This window comes from Dipodomys ordii, unplaced genomic scaffold, assembly GCF_000151885.1.
Source record: "Dipodomys ordii isolate 6190 unplaced genomic scaffold, Dord_2.0 Scaffold63, whole genome shotgun sequence".
Lineage (NCBI taxonomy): Eukaryota > Metazoa > Chordata > Mammalia > Rodentia > Heteromyidae > Dipodomys > Dipodomys ordii.
Window position 1 is genome coordinate 8,765,183 of NW_012267279.1, and position 17,488 is coordinate 8,782,670.

At 36.6% G+C, this 17,488-nt stretch overlaps 1 protein-coding gene across 2 annotated transcripts in view; it reads left to right on the plus strand.

The window, feature by feature from the left end:
• Positions 1-17,488, plus strand: part of Gmcl1 (germ cell-less, spermatogenesis associated 1) — a 42,031-nt gene that overhangs the window by 3,582 nt on the left and 20,961 nt on the right. For both annotated transcript variants that reach the window (XM_013022535.1, XM_013022536.1), the window contains exons 2-8: positions 2,779-2,902; positions 5,428-5,524; positions 6,812-6,909; positions 9,374-9,486; positions 10,077-10,142; positions 13,383-13,467; positions 15,832-15,922. In XM_013022535.1, the coding sequence (XP_012877989.1) occupies positions 2,779-2,902; positions 5,428-5,524; positions 6,812-6,909; positions 9,374-9,486; positions 10,077-10,142; positions 13,383-13,467; positions 15,832-15,922 (674 nt within the window). The remainder of the gene's footprint in view (positions 1-2,778; positions 2,903-5,427; positions 5,525-6,811; positions 6,910-9,373; positions 9,487-10,076; positions 10,143-13,382; positions 13,468-15,831; positions 15,923-17,488) is intronic.

Here is a 17,488-nt window from a genome sequence, read left to right on the forward strand (position 1 = left end):
ATGTGCCACTCTTGAGTTTGCTGTGATAGCCCCTGTGTTCTGGCATATACAGTAGTTTGGGAACCCTAACTTAGGATGGATAATTGGGAGCTCACAGGCTTACAACACCTGGATACTAGAAAGAGGTTTGCTCTGCCTAGAGGACCAACACTAAGATCTTAGTTCTTCACCTCTACTTCCTGTTGGGATCTTTGTGCTTAGATAGCTGCACTCTGTCTTCACTAGGGAAGCAAGTCACTCCATTTCCTGTGCCACTCTTGCCTTGTGTTTCCCTGAGACCTTGTTCTTACACTTGGAGAGCAGATAGCCTAATCACTGGCTGAGTCCTTCATGATATTTGGAGGGTTCACACTCTTTTTCAGCCTAGTTTATTTTCTAATCTCCAGACCCCTAGAAGTCTCCCAGCAGCTGATCAGCCCATCTCACATTGTGCTGGTGCAGACTTGTTTTTTTTATACTTTTATTCTCTAATGTGATTTAGGGAGAAATGGTAAACTAACATCAAGAACCAGAAACTGTGTGGTCTCCTTATTTTTCACAATAATTCAGTGAAGTGGGTCCTACTCATATCCTCTTTTTACAGCTGGGGTAACTGAGCTATGTGAGACCTTGTCTTCAAATCTGAAACATGAACTATTTCTTAACTTTTGTTTTTCTTTTCCCTCTCCCTTGCTCTCTTCCTCTTCTTTTCTGTCCTCCTTATCTCTTCTCTGCTTGCTTTTTTTCTTTTTCTTTTGGGATTACAGGTGTGAACTACCATGCCTGGCTTCTTGTTTTCTTTTTGATATCAGTCTCATTAGGTTGTGTAGGCTGGCCTTGAATTCCAGGGCTCCAAATAGCAGTGACTATAGACATACACCATCACACATGATGGCTATGTGTGCTATTATTTGGCAGAAAGAGGCACTGTATTATTATAATTATTATTTTACAGGTCCTGGGGCTTGAACTCAGGGCCTGGGCACTGTCCCTGAGCCTCTTTGTACTCAGAGTACCACTTGAGCCACAGTCCACTTCCAGCCTTTTCTTAGTAGTTTATTGGAGATAAGAGTCTCATGGACTTTCCTATTGAGGCTGGCTTTGAACCATGATCCTTAGATCTCAGCCTCTTGAGTAGCTAGGATTACAGGCATGTGCCACTGGTTCTCTGCTTGAAACAATTATTTTTAAAAGAAATTTAATTTTTTTTAACTAGTAAGAAAGCTGTCAGAAATTTTAAAGAATCTCCCACTCCCTCTCTTTCTCTCTCTCTCTCTCTTTCTCTGTCTCTCTCTCACACACACACACACACCACACACACTTTCTCTGCATCTCCTACTCATTTCAGCCATAGGCTCCTTATTTACTGATCATCTTGAGCTCTTGAGTATTGATTCTCAAACTTCTTTACTTTGGTGATACTAGGGTTTGAACTCAAGGCCTTACTACTTGCTAAGCAGGCTACCACCTCAGCAATACCCTTAGCCCTTTTTACTTTAGGTTATTTTTAAATAGAGTCTCAGACTTATGCCTGGGCCATCTTGGACCATGATCCTCTTATTTACACTTCCCACGTGACTAGGATGCCTATACCACCACACCTAGCTTTTATTGATTTGAGGTAAAGGTCTTACAAACTTTTGCCCAGGCTGGCTTTGAATTGCAATTCTCTGATATCTGCCTCCCAAATAGCTAGTATTACAGGCATGAGTCAAGAGTCCAACTCTCAACTTTAAAAATTGTCCTCTTTAAATTAAATCTTAAGCAGAAACCAACATGTTTGCACATGTACTACTAGTAAGTGTTGCTGCTCTGGGTAGAACTCTGGAATGTTCAGAGTTTACTGCTCTAGTCTCCTAAGATGCTTCTCCCTTGATTATAGTTTGTAAAACTCTGATTTAAGACTGCAAACCATTTATTTGTCCAGTGGAAGAAAAATAACAATTTAAAGCTAGTTTTAACTAGTTCCTATTGAAATAAGCTTAAATATAATTCATTTAAAAATTATTTGGGTGAGGGCTGGGAAGGTGGCTCAGTGGTAGAGCACTTGCCTTACATGCCTGAGGCCCTGGGTTTGATTCCTCAGCACCACATAAGCACAAAGAAAAAAGCTGGAAGTGGCGCTGTGACTCAAGTGGTAGAGCGCTAGCCTTGAGCTGAAGAGCTGAGGGACAGCGCTCAGGCCCAGAGTTCAGGCCCCACGACCGGACCCAAAAAAAAAAGAAAGAAAAATTATTTGGGTGAGAGAATTTTTATTCCTATTCTCTATTTTCTAGATGTATAGCAGGTTATATTGTCATTGTTTGAGATCTTCAATAACACTAGTTTCTAAACAAGGAAATAAGCAAAAATCAACACTGATTTGTCTTCTAATTTATTGAATATACAATTAGTTCAAAAATAAAAACTTTATAAAAGTAAACTAGAGTACTCCAGAGATAGCCACTTAAAAGTCATGATCAGAGTTGACACTAATAGAACAAAAATTTTAAAAACTGAACAAAAGGAATTTTTTTAATTGTGAAAATACCGTACAGAGAGGTTACAATTACATGGACAAGATAATAAGTATGTTTCTTATCAAGCATTGTTGCCTCCTCCTTTGTTTCCCCTTCCCATCCCTTCCTATACCCCCCACCCCCAGAATTTTTAAAATATGTGCTAAATCAGTAAAGCATTCGTTTTGTTTGCTTTTGTGGTGCTATAGATTGAACCCACAGCCTCCAGTAAGTGCTTTACCACCCCAATGCCAAACACTCATTTATATACATACATGTAACTTTCACATTTCTTTTACAGGAAAAAATTAAAGAGTACATCCAAATATATTTATCAAACATTATTTTTGAATGGTGAAAACAGTGATATTAAGATTTGTGCTCTAGGCGAAGAGTGGAGCTTACACAAAATATATTTATGTCAAGTAAGTATTTTGTTTTTCTATTAAAGGAACCAGGGTAGTTACTTACAGAAAATCAAAACTATTTACAAAAGATTATGTCTTTCCTCAGAGGAGAAGAAAAATCCTTTGATGGAAGACATCTTTAGTAGAAAGATAACAAATAATGTTAGCAAATAGTTTGGTGTTTGGGCTAGAAAACAAATACTACAATGCTTTGTTTTTGATAAGCTTTGTCTTTGAGCTTTGTGTTGATAAAATGGAAAAAGGAAGAAAATCTTTAATATTAAAGATTGTTATTTTATGATTATTTTAGATAGATATATTCCTAAGAAATGCTTCTTCGTAGTTCAGGTTGAGTGAGAATACAAAGTTCTTGACATTCTTTTTCTGTCATGAAAACTGGTTAGGTTGATAACAAGGCCAACAAATATGCAGGCTGTCATTTAGTTGATATACCTATTTGATTTTTAATCAATGCTTTAATTATTTTTAACAAGTTTACTTAGACTTGAATGTAGTTCAGAGAATGCCTCTGTTGTTGAAGCCAAATGATTCCTTACAAGCCCTCTTCAGGTCTCTGTAGTTTACTGCTAATAGTCTAGTGCTTTCAGTGTACAATTGGCACTGTATAGATGCAGGTTACATATCTGCAGACACACAAACACTTGGACAAAAGAAAATTGCATCTGCACTGTCATAATTCACTTAAAAAGTATAACAATTTTTGCCAGGTACCAGTGGCTCACACCTGTAATCCTAGCAGACTAGGGAAGCTGAGATGTGAGGATCCTGATTCAAACCCACCCAGAGAAAGAAAGTCCCTAAGATTCTTATCTCTAATTAACTTCTGATAAGCCTGAAGTTGAACTATGGCTCAAGGGATAGAGCACTAGTTTTGAGCAAAAAAACTCAGGCAATAGTGCTCCCGCCATGAGTTCAAGCCCAAGGACTGGCGCGCGCGCATGCGCGCGCGCGCACACACACACACACACACACACACACACTATAACAACTTTTATGTAGTGTTTACATTGTATTAGGTATTGTAAGTACTCTACAGATGGAAGTGGTGCTGTGGCTCAAGTGGTAGAGTGCTCGCCTTGAGCTGAAGAGCTCAGGGACAGCGTCCAGGCCCAGAGTTCAAGCTCAGAGTTCAAGCCCCATGACCAATAACAACAACAAAAAGAGTACAGATGATTAAAAGCCTATAAGAAGAGATGGATGGATGGATGGATGGATGGATGGATACATAGATAAATAGGTAGGTAAGTTGATTGATTGATTATATGTAAGCAATAGGGGACTTGAGCATCTGTGGACTTCAGTATCTGCAAGGGGTCCTGGAACCAGTGCCTTGATCTCAGTTTTATGAAACTGAGGATGAGAAATGCTCCTGTTGATTGAAATTGAATTGATTTAGTGATAATCATTCCTTTGTATTACTATAAGTTCTCAGTAAAATATTTTTAAGTTAAATTTAATCCATTCTAAAGTATTTGTAATTCTGAGGTATGCTACTTGAAAAGTAAAGATTTCACCCATTCTTGTACATTTTCGAGAAGTTAGGTCCCCTCAGGACTTTACCTGGTTAGATAAAAACTAAACTTTGGATTTCCCCTAATTTCTCTGGGAACATCTTTTTAGTGCTAACTGGGGATTGGTCTGGACCTAAGCAGTTTGAAGACTTGAAGTCATTTCTCCTCCTAAGTGCATTATTACTATCCACTTTGTATCTTGTGTGTTTGGAAGAAATGTTAAAAAGTATGATAGAGTTTCTGAACTTTAATTTTAATCTGATAAGGAAGAAAACCATGTAACACACCAGAAGTTGTTTTAACTAAACAATATGGGAATATTATGACAACCTAGGAATCGACTTCAGATAGTAATGAAAGAATTTGGCTTAGTATTTTGTTTGTTTCTGTTTTTTTAATCAGTCATGGGGCTTGACTTTGGGCCTAGGTGCTGTCCCTAAGCTCTTCAGTTCAAGGCTAGCACTCTACCACTTGAGCCACATTGCCACTTCCAGTTTTCTGGTGGTTTATTGGAGAAGAGTCTCATGGACTTTCCTGCCAGGGCTGGCTTTGAACCTCAATCCTCAGATCTCAACCTCTTGAGTAGCTAGGATTACAGATGTAGCCACCAGTGCCTGGTGTCCTCAGCTTTTTTGATCAAGGCTAGCACTACCACTTTGAACCACAGCATCACTTCTGGTTTTCTGGTAATTTCTTGGAGATAAAGATTCTTAAGGACTTTCCTGCCTGGGCTGGCTTCAAGCCACAATCCTCAGATTTCAGCCTCCTGAGTAGCTGAGATTAGAGGCATGATTCACCAGTGCATGCTCTTAGTTTTTGGTAAGATAGTAAATAAATATTTACTTCAGTAAATAAAACTAAAAAGGTATTTCCATATTAGTTTTTTTGTCCTCCTGTACATCTTGAGATTATATGGTAGATTAGTTCTAACAGAGAATAGCTTCTTGGAGTTAGAAATGGGAAAATAATTTAGAAGGCAAAGTACTAATCATTGCCTTTTTTTTTTTTAAGTCTGGCTACTTTTCTAGTATGTTCAGTGGTTCTTGGAAAGAATCCAGCATGAATAGTATTGAACTGGAGATTCCTGACCAGAATATTGATATAGAAGGTACTACCTCCATAATTACTGTTGTGCAGAAATCATCAAACAACCTTTTTGTTTTGGTTTGGGTTTTTTTTGTGTGTGTCTGCTAAGGTTTGAACTCAGAGCTGGGGTGGACACTGACCCTTAGCTTTGAGCCACATTCTCATTTTCAGCTGAAATGTAACCGTTTAACTTTTATGGTATAAAATAAATATTCTAACCTTCTACTTGGAGAGGGCTCATTTTTAACATATGAAGTTGATAGTTTTATCAATGCTTTTCCTCCTGATTTTATTTAGTAATGTGAACCATATCAATGTGTTTATGTATCTTCATGTCTGTGTTAGCCTGGGATATGGAAACGGAAAAAGAAGGAAGAAAAAGTATAACCACTTTTGAAAATTATGTATTAAGGGCTGGGTAGGTACCTCAGTCATAAAGCCACTTGCTTGCCATGCACTGGCCCAAAGTTCCATCCCTAGCACTAAAAACAAAAATAACCTAAAGATAAAAAAGCGATCTTTTTGGAAGTGGTACTGTAGCTCAAGTGGTAGAGAACAGCCTTGAGCTGAAGAGCTGAGGGACAATGACCAGGCCCAGAGTTTAGGCCCCACGACCGACAAAAAAAGAAAAAAGAAAAATGATCTTTTCTGGGAACATTAAAGGTACAAATCATATAGTCAATGTTATCTTAGAGCTGTAAAACTCAATTGAGTAGTACAAGCCTAGCAGGGTTAATGGACTTAACCTTAGATGTCAGAGCAGTTTGCTGAGTCTACAGTCTGTTCCAGGAGGGTTCCTGCCCTTTCCTAGACAGTCCAGGTGGAAATATCCACTGCCCAGCACATTTTTGAGAATGTTTATAGAACAAACTATGTGGAACGTTGATGAGAGGGGCAGTGGAAAGAAAGCTGTTGGGATCTGGGCCTACCACATTCTCCAAAGGCTAAGCACTGAAAGAGGCAGAGTTATGGTTAGCCTAACTCTGTGTACTTGTACTTGATAATTAGTCTACTCAGGAGTATCTTGTAAAGCTTCTTCCAGGAGTGTCTTATTCCTGATAGTTAACATCAAAGTTAGATGGAGAAGAATGCAGCTAGATTTGGTAGCATAAGCAAATTTACAACATTGCTATATTAGCACCATCAGTCAGGAATCATACTATCATTTTAATTAGTGATACATCTCATCATTTTATGTACATACCAGACATACATAAATGTCTTTGTGTGTGAAAACAATTGTTGTTGTTGCAATAATCATATATGTAACTTTTGTTATTTCATTCTGCATGTGTATGTATGCTTGTAGCACTGCAGGTTGCATTTGGATCGCTGTATCGAGATGATGTTTTAATAAAGCCCAGTCGAGTCATTGCCATTTTGGCAGCAGCTTCCATGCTACAGTTGGTAAGTTGCCCATTCTGGAAAACAAGATCTTAGTGTAGTTTTGTTTTCCCATATCTCTCCCAAAATAAAAACTAAGCTTTTGACAATTTTTAAAATAAAAATAAAATATAAAATGTGCCACTTGGTGTAAGTCTTTTGAAATGTTCAGCCAAAATCAATCTATTACAGCTGAGGGAGGTTTGATGATTGTGTAAAGTGAATGCAAGTCATTTCTAAATAGCTATCTTATTATGACGACAGTGTGGAAAAACTTTCATTCATCTGAATTTATCTGTCATTTGCAGGTATCTATAAATTACTTACTTTGATTTTTAAGCAGATTATGATAATGTAGTTCATAGATTCAAGAAACATACTACTATACATTTTTCTTAATTATTAAATAATTATGTATAAATTGTATGTATATATTTTAAGCTACTAATAGAATGCCATTCATTCAACAAAAGTGTTCAAGCATTGTGTCAAACTAGGCATATTGGTCCACAGGTAAAATGTAGACCCTAAATATGTACAATTTGTATATCAATTTAAAAAATGTTATAGTGTGGGCTGGGAAGGTGGCTCAGTGGTAGAGCGCTTGCCTGCATGCCCGAGGCCCTGGGTTTGATTCCTCAGCACCACATAAGCAAAAAGAAAAAAAGCCGAAAGTGACGCTGTGGCTCAAGTGGTAAAGCGCTAGCCTTGAACTGAAGAGCTGAGGGACAGCGCCCAGGCCTAGAGTTCAGGCCCCACGACCGGACCCAAAAAAAAAAAAAATGTTATAGTGTTTGTGGAAGGGGTGAGAGAGTTAATATACAAATTTAAATGGAAAATATTTTTCTATCTAGTGTAAGGTATCATAAATATAAGATTTAGTGCAATCATATACCAAAGTGGTGTTGTACAAGGATGTTATATTCCCAGATTGTTTTGAAAGTTCAAAGTCTGTTTATCTTGCAAAGTATGGATAGAAGGGAAGGAACAGAACAAACTAAGACCTAGAGATGTGAAGTGATGAAAAATTAAAGAATTTAGAAGAAGTGTATACCATGTTTCAGGCAAGAATGTTAGAATGGTTGGAGGGAGAGAGGCAAAAGCTTGATCATAAAAGTCCCGCTGCACATTTTATTTTTTAATTTTTTTATTGTGAAGATACTGTACAGAGGGGTTACAGTTACATGAGTAAAGTAATGAGTACATTTCCTATCGAGCATTGTTACCCCTTCTTTGTTTTTCCTTTACCATTCCTTCTCTCTCCTCCTCCCCAACTTGTCTCCCTGCACCCAACCGAAGTTGTAAATGGTTTTCAGGATAGCCTCTGCCATTTTAATTAGGGCAAAGACAAAGGTATGTTTTAGAGTTCTTCAGGAGCACAACCTTAGAGACCAAAACCTGTTGCAGTTGTCCAGGTGACATTTACATTAAGATAGTAGCAATAAACATGGACCAGGCTCTCCATGCAGGAAGCGTGTGTGTGTGTGTGTGTGTGCGTGTGTGTGTATTTCTTCCTACTTTAACACTTGCTAAAACTTAAAAAAAAAAAAAAAGTACACATTGAGAGGGGAAAGTGGATATTAAGCAGAGATACTCTTTTGGATGTAGTACCAGTCTAGATGTTAAGAGGAAAAAGCAACCTCCAGGTAAGTTTAGAAAGCAGGTAGGGTCAGTTTTATTTTAATCTTATTTCCTTTAGTGTGATATTTATTTACTGATTTTTTTGAAAGAATTAGTTAATAGCTTGCTGATTATCCTTTGAGATCATTTAACTTTTTAAAATATTTTGGTCCTTTCAGTGCTTATTTCCAATAAGAATATAAATTATTTTTAACCTTAGTTTTGCTCTATGTTTACTTTCTGCCTTATTATAATTTACTAACTCTAGTAATATGCTGCATGATGAGTATATTTCAGAGACTTGAATGTATAGTGACAATATTCTTCCCATACATTAAAGTCAGTTCATTTGAAACCTCTACAAACATTTTAACTTAAATTTTAATATGTTTAATAGTAATATACTTCTTTTAGAGATATCTTTTATAATTGGTAGGTATTTTAAACTTTAGTAAGCACCTTGTGTTAAATTGTGTTGTCTATTTGTCTAGACCATCACATGGGTGGTAGCTATGTAGAGAATTTCTAATTAAAAGGCAGATAAAAGAGACAAAGTACAGGTAAAGAAATTTTCAGAGGTCTTGGGAAAATCCTCAGAGGGACAAGTAGCAAATAAAGAGAGCCAATATCCATCTTACTAGCTTATTACTTCCACACTTCCACTTTTCACTTCCAAGAATTTAGTTGAATACTTGTTAGATTTTTTCAGTGTTTTTTATTGGACTTAGAAAAAAAATCTTAGACTTGCTGCACTTAATGAGTTTTCTTTCCTTCCTTTTGAAAAGACTTTTTAATATGTAAAAGCACATATCAGAACTAATTTTCCCCATGTGAAATGGGCCTTTCCAGTGCTTATTTATATTTACAGGATGGTTTAATACAGCAGTGTGGTGAGACAATGAAGGAAACAATTAATGTGAAAACTGTATGTGGCTATTACACATCAGCAGGGACCTATGGATTAGATTCTGTAAAGAAAAAGTGAGTTACTTTTCTTGTTTTTCTTCCCATCCCACTTCTGGGAATTTGGTTGCTTTGGTTTCTTAAGCAAATGTAATAAGAAAGAATTGAGAAAAAGAAAAAGAATAGGGATAGTATTTTGTTACTTAAAAGCCTTGTTTTCTTTTCAACTAGCTAGTAAACTCAAAACTTGTCTGTAAGTGATTGTGGGTGGAGTGTAAATGGTTGTAAAACCTGTAGTCACTCTGTTTTTGCTGTTAAAATTCTTTAATGAAGAGGTATAATGGATATTGTTATTAGAACAGTGGCATATTTTTCATTCGAGAATAGCATGATTCATTTTTTTAGTTTAAAGAAGGTTATAGAAATATGTAAGAGCCTTCGTAAGCTATTTAACACAACTTGAAGTCTTAATTCAAAATTATCTCAATATAAAATATATTCCCTTCATAACTACTGACAAAAGCAATACTAAACTTAGATTATTAAGCTAAAAGTTTTGAGCATGGCTTAGCAAGATTAATATTCTGTTTTGATTTTAACTATAAGATGTATTCAATACACTGTAAATATATAACATATACCATAACAATGACTTCTTATCATTTTAGGTGCCTTGAGTGGCTTCTGAACAATTTGATGACTCACCAGAATGTTGACCTTTTCAAAGAACTGAGGTATTTAAATTTTAAATCACTTTATAATTATCCTAAAATAACACTTTTTATATAAAATGTGAGTTATTTTTGTAGAACATAAAAAAACAAATTTGCTAAAAAAGTGATTAACTTAGGCCGAATGCTGGGTGTAATCCTACCTATTGGAGAGGCTGATGTCTGAGGATCATGGTTCAAAGCGAATCCAGGTAGGAAAGTCTGTGAGACTCATATCTCCAGTTAATCACCTAAAAAGCCACAAGCAAAGCTGTGGCGGCTCATGAGGTAGAATGCTAACTTTGAGCTAAAAAGTTCAGGGATAGTGCCCAGGTCATGAATGCAAGCCTCAGGACTGGCACACACAAAAAAACCAAAGAACAGCCAGATACTAGTGGCTCATACCTGTAATCCTAGCCACTCAGAAGTCTGAGATCTGAGGGGATTGCATTTGAGGTTCAAAGCCAACTCCAACAGGAAAGTCTGTGAGAACTTTATCTCCCGTTAGCCACCAGAAAACCAGAAGTGACACTGAGGTTCAGAGAGGTAGAGCACTAGCCTTGGGCAAAAAGAAATCAGGGCAGCGCTCAGGCCTTGAGTGCAATCCCCAAGTTAATGAAAGGTACCTTAACCATGTCCATGAACTAAAGAAATGCCACACAAATTTAATTTCTTATAAATGATAAATTGTATTTAACAAAAATTGCATTGCTATAGAAAAGTTAGCCCAGGGATGGTGGCACACACTCCCAATCCCAGTACTTGAAAAGATAAGACAGGAAGACTTGAGTTTGAGTCCAGCCTAGACTGCATAGTAAATTTCAGGACAGAGTAGGCTAATAGGGTAGGGTAAGGCCTGTTCTCAAATTAATGAATATCAGCTTTATCAAGTCAGACAGTAGTGACTCTTCACTGTAATGCTAACTAATTTGAGAGGCTGAGATTAGGGAAGTTCAAGTTTTGAGGCCATTTTAAGCAGAAAAAAATGTTTTCCTATCTTCCCAACTGAGAGTTGGGCTTGATTGGGTGCACCTGTTACCCTAGCATAGTGAAAAGCCTAAAATGTGGTCCAGGTACATACCTGGGTGGGAAATGAAATCTTATTTGAAAATAACTAGAACAAAAAAGGATTGGAGTGAGCCAGTTGCTTGCCTGGCAAGCATGAGGCCTTGAGTTCAAACTCCAGTACTGCCCATCCCCTCAAAACAAAATCACTTTATCTTATTGGAATTATGCTTGAGGAAAGTTGTTATAAATTGTTTGCTAAAATAGCTGGGCCTACATTGGCTCATACCTACTCAGGAGACTGAAATCTGAGGGTCAAGGTTTAAGGCCATCTGGGATAGACAAAGCAGAAAGACTTATCTTCAATTGACCAGCAAAAAGTTAGAAGTAGAGGTGTTGCTCATATGTAGAGCCACCAGTCTTGAGCAAAAAAACTGAGCATGAACCCTGAATTCAAACCCCGGTACTGGCAGCCCCCCCCCCAATTTTCTTTTGCTAAAGCCATTGAAGATAAATTCACAATTAAATTGGCCTTTTGAATTATGTGCTTCTCATTCGTTCATTCTCCCTTCTTTCAGTGCCCCTTGTATACTGAAATATACTTTAAGAGCTATAAAGGATACAGAGATTATTGTGTCCTTTTTTTCTGCTGTCAGGGAGCTTTTTTGGAGTAATGAGGCTATGATCCCTGTGCCTAGGTATGACAAAGTCTGGGTAAAAATAAACTTTTTAAAGGGTACAATGTCAATAAAAGGTATTGATGTGAAGAGTCTGTGGCAATCTGATAGAAATGTATAGAAGACTTCACATTTTATAGCTTCCTTTAATGTCAGTTTTGGTGGTGGTGGTGGACTGTGTATGTGCATGCCAGTCCTGGGGCTTTGAACTCAGAGCCTGAGTGCTGTACCTGAGCTTTTTCACTAGCACTCTGTCACTTCCCTGACCGGAACTGGCTTTGAACCTCAAACTGTGATCCTTGATCTCAGCCTCCTGAGTAAGTAAGATTACAGGCCTGTTCCACCGGCACTTAACCTAATATTAGTTTATTCATTTGAGGGGGAAAGCCAAACATTTTACAGAACTTTTATGCATTATGGAATAAGTAGAGCTCAAATTTATTTTGAATTTTCAGTGTAAGACAACTTGCAGGATTAAGGGGTTAGATTACTAATCCTGGATTCTTGGATTTTCTTTCCTCTACTGTATTTTAGTAGAAAAGTTAAGAAATATTCATCACCTGGTGATATTGGGCATAAACAAATCTGAAAATCATTAGAGACACTCATGTTTTTCTTTTATAATTTCTTCACTGAGCTTTTTCAATGGGAAGCTGAATCATAGTGAAGTCTTCAAAACACTGAAGCTCTTCTGGGTTTTCAAAGTTAAAAGAAGGAGGGGTGGGGCCATGATAAAAAAAACACTGATACTATTTCTGCTCTAAATTTAAACTAATATATATATTACTTGATATATTCTCTTTAATGCTAAAATTGTATTTTATGGCTAAAAATTCTCTTAAGTCTAGAGATCAAAGATAACTGAGTGAGATATGGTGGTACATTCCTGTAATTCCAGCACTTGGGAGGCTGAGGCAAAGTGGATCACAAAATTTGAAGCCACCCTAGGCTTTATAGCAATACTTTGTCTTCATTACTTTGACGATCTAGCCATTGTAGGGAATTTCCACAAGTCTTTGTGTGTGGAGGGGGGGGGTTAGTTATGGGGACTTGAACTTGTGGCCTAGGCACTGTCCTTGAGCTCTTTTGCTCAAGGCTAGTGCTCTACTAATTTAACCACAGCTTCACTTCTAGTTTTGAGTGGTTAATTGGAGATGAGTCTCACAAGGACTTTTCTGCCTGAGTTCACTTTGATCCATGATCCTCAGATCTCAGCCTCCTGAATAGCTAAGATTACAGGCATGAGCCCTCGTGTCCAGCTTGCTTGTTTGTTTGTTTTTTCAAATTCTTTATTGTGTGTTTTTGGGTGTTTTTTTTTCTGCGAAACTGAGGGAGGTAGGCGACACAGAAGGCTACCATTTAGTAAGTAAGAACATGCTGAAAGTTACCTGGCTTTAACTGAATTACTAGATAAGAGCACTTGCTGCATTATTATGTTCATGTAGATTGTTAGTTACAATTCTTTGTCTTATGCAAAAAGACCGCTACTATTTTTAATACTCCATCTTCAAGTTGTTTGTTTACCGGAGTTCTTTAATTTGTGTATGAAGATAAGCTCACTTCTCTGTTTTATCCTTTCCAGTATAAATGTCATGAAACAGCTCATTGGTTCATCTAACTTATTTGTGATGCAAGTGGAGATGGATGTATATACAGCTCTAAAAAAGGTATAATGTATACAAAGCTATCACATCACATTGCTTTGTTATAAGTATTATTATAAGTTATAAGTATTATTATTGTTATAAGTATAATTATTATGAAAACCAAAAATGATGAAGGGATGATTATGAATGTTAGAAAAGGTAAAAGAAATACAGTGACTCCTCTTTTATCTTACATTGGAGTTGTGTCCTAATACAACCCTTATCAACTGAAAATATTGTTAAAAATGTACTTAATGTGCTTAACCTACTAACATCATAGTCTTGGCTACCTTAAATGTGCTAAGAACATTTATCTTAGCCTATAGTTGAGCAAAATCATGTTACACACATCGTATTATATAATGAAGTATTAGATCCCTTCTGTAATTTACTGAACTGTAATGAAAGTGAAAAGCAAAATGCATACACTTTCACACAAAGTTGAAAAAATCCTAAATCAAGCAATCACAAATTAGGGACTGTCTACCAAACATTTTAAAAAATTTGTTCATAGTAATTCATGAGTGGGGTTTTTTTGTTTGTTTGTATTTTGAGACAAGGTCTGGCTTCATAGGCCAGATTAGCTTCCAACTCAAGATGCTCTTGCCTTAACCTCATACACCTGACATATGATTGATTTTAACTTTATTCTTCATACTTCCCTATCTCAAGACTATTTTTCTCAGCCTAGTGCTAGTAGCTCATGCCTGTAATCCTAACTAACTACTCAGGAGGCTGAGATTGAGGATCATGGTAACCCAGGCTGGAAAAGTCCATGAGACATAACATGTTATAAAAAAGGTATTTTGTTAATTTAAATTTTATTGTAATGGTGATGTACAGAGGGATTACAGTTATATAAGTAAGGTAATGATTACATTTCTTTTTAAACAATGTTGCCCTCTCCCTCATTCCCTTCTGATCACCCTCTCCTCCTCCCCAAGTTGTAAAGTTCATAGCCAACATAGTGTCTAGTTGACTTGATTCACCCATTGTCCCACCATTATTGCCAATTAATCATAGAAAATTCTGGAAGTGGCACTGTGGCTCAAGTGGTAGAGTGCTAGCCTTGAACAAAAAGAAGCTCAGGGACACCACCCAAGTCCAGAGTTTGGGCCCCAGGACCACCAGCAAAAAGAAAATAATATTTTTCTTCACAGAATTGTCTCAATAACAGACTTATTATTTACAAAATCAGAAATGTATCATCTTAGAGAGTTTAAATGTTATATATGACTTTAAGGAATGTTTTTAAAGTTGATCTTTAAATGATTTAATGGTGCTATGATGAACTTTTTGCACATAATTTTTCTAATAAAAGTCTGTTTGCACTTCAGGCATGTTTTTCTCTATTCTTTTGAAAGATCTCAGCATATTTTAATCTAACTTTATTACACAACTCTGAAAAAAATCTGCTACTATTTTATTGTAGATGGTAAAACAATTACTAAGTTGCAGACTTGAGGCAAAAGCCAGGTAATATGAGTTCTACTCCACTGCTCCTTTCTCACTACAGAATTTTCCCTTTAGTCTCTTGTCTACATTTAACATGGTGGGAAAACTGGCAAGTGAGCCTTGTTATGATTGATTATTTTTATAGTAGAAATGAGATCTCATTATAGTTTTTCCTTAGGAATGTTTATGGTCTGAGCTGTTCAGTCTTTAAGGAAATAGTAGATAGTTCATTTCTATCTCAGAGCCATGGTGGCATTCATTCTTTCTGTTGTTGTAACTGCTTTTAAGGTAATCAATGCTAATATTTGTATGGTCCCTGCTCTGTGCCAGGTGCCATACTAAATATGCTGCATATGCTGATTTTTTCAGTATCATATGAGATAGAAACATTATACACATTTTGCAAATGAAGAAACTAAGACCCATAGAAATCAGATAATTTGTTTAGCTACTAATGCCAGATCTAGGACTTAAAAGTCTGTGCTCTGGACTAATCTTCATACTGTTTCAAAAGGCAGTGAAGCAAAAACATTCCTTTTCCCTTGTTTATTTTATACTACACTTACGTACTATGAGTGAGATTGAGTTGTTACCAGAATTGATGAGTGTAAAATTACTAATGTAATCTACACAAAAGCTTTCCATATTTTATACAGAGATAATCTAAGAAGTGTTTACAATCATAAATACTTCTCAGAAATTAATTTACTAATTTTCATACATATCTAGTTATCATTGGGCTTTGATGAATGCCATAATGAATCTAAAACTTGTAACCATGACATATAATAATTCATTCTTAAAATTGTTTGTAAAATGGAAACAATTTTTTAGGTATTATCTTTAAAGGTCGGAGTGATTTTAAAATGTAGTCATAAAATGGTAAAATCTTATAATTTTTTCTCATTTATTTATTTATTTTTAATTTAGTGGATGTTTCTTCAACTTGTGCCTTCTTGGAACGGGTCTTTGAAACAGCTTTTGACAGAAACAGATGTCTGGTTTTCTAAGTGGAAAAAAGGTGTGACAAATTTTGGTTTGTACTTAGTGATTTTATACATTGGAATTTATTTAAACCAGGTCTTAATTTGTTTATTAATTTTAGAGCTGGGGAGGACATGAGAAATTATGTAGGATAGATATAAGGATAGAGAAGCAAAATGCCTTACCAGTATTACTCCCTAAACCGTCCTTATGCTCAGATCCTCCCAAACGATTATTTCTTCTCTTATATCACCAAAGATCTTGGTGATTGTATTTGTCTTTTGTTTGCTCATTTGAGTTTTCCCTAATATACCATTCCTTAGCTACTAGGCGATAGTGCCTAATATGGGGGCCTGTGGTCAGGCTTCTTTGTGTCACTTACACAGACATAAATAAGGAATTTGATAGTGTATAACAGCAGGCATTTCTGTGGGGAGAGGTTCCATATCTTTTAGTGGGGATTTTTAGTGGAGACCAATCTAAAATTGGCTAAGATCAGCAGCTATAAAGTCTTATCTGAGTAGAAGAAAGTATAATATACACTGTATTATTTTACTTTGCTAAAATGAATCTTTTTAAAAATTTAGTGTCCCTCAGGTAAAAAGATAAATCATTACTCTGTTTTTGTGTATGTGTACTGTTTTTGTTGGTGGTGGTAGTGGTCCATGGGGCTGAACTCAGGGCCTGAGCACTATCCCTGAGCTCTACCACTTTGAGGGCTACTTCCATTTTTTCAGTGATTAATGAGAGATAAGAGTCTCAGACTTTTCTGCCTGAACTGGCTTTGAACCCCAATCTTCAGATCTCAGTCTCTTGAGTAGCTAGGATTAGAGGTATGAGGTGCCTGTAACAGGCACCCAGAGGTTAATGAATTTTTTTAGTTCCTTATCATTTTTGACCTACACTTGGCCACCTTTTTATTTTTAATAATATAGTGAGCCCCCATGAACAAATCTTCACTTAACATCAGTCTACTCATGTGCTTTGAATTAATCTGCCTTTCCCCAATCACCATCTTGAATATAATGTTTAATTATTATTTTGCTTTAAACAAAATAATGTTATCTCATTATACACACTTGTCTTAACACTCATAGCCTGGTGGTATACTAACAAGCTGACATTCTGAAAATCTAGTCCCTGATTTTCAGCCTATTCCCCCACAGTACACATTTGCCTACTGTGGCTCACTTCAAGTTAGGATGATGGCATTACTGAATTCAGAGTAGGGAAGTGATGCCCAGTGAGCTCCTGGGACAGCAAGAGCAGAGAAGCACCTCTGACACACAGCACTTTGCATCAGTTGTACACATCTCACTGTGTACCCAGTTTTCAGTCCTGAAAACTGAAGAGATTAAATGGCTCTGTGCTTACTGGTTAGATGTTTCCTCTCTGAAATTTCTCTTTAGATCTTTTTTTTTTTTTTTTTTTGATCATGGGACTTGAACTCTGGGCCTGGGAGCTGTCCCTCAGCTCTTCAGCTCAAGGCTAGTGCTCTACCACTTGAGCCACAGTACTACTTCCGGCTTTCTGAGTGGTTTATTGGAGATAAGAGTCTCACAGACTTTCCTGTCCAGGCTGGCTTTGAACCTGATCATCAGTT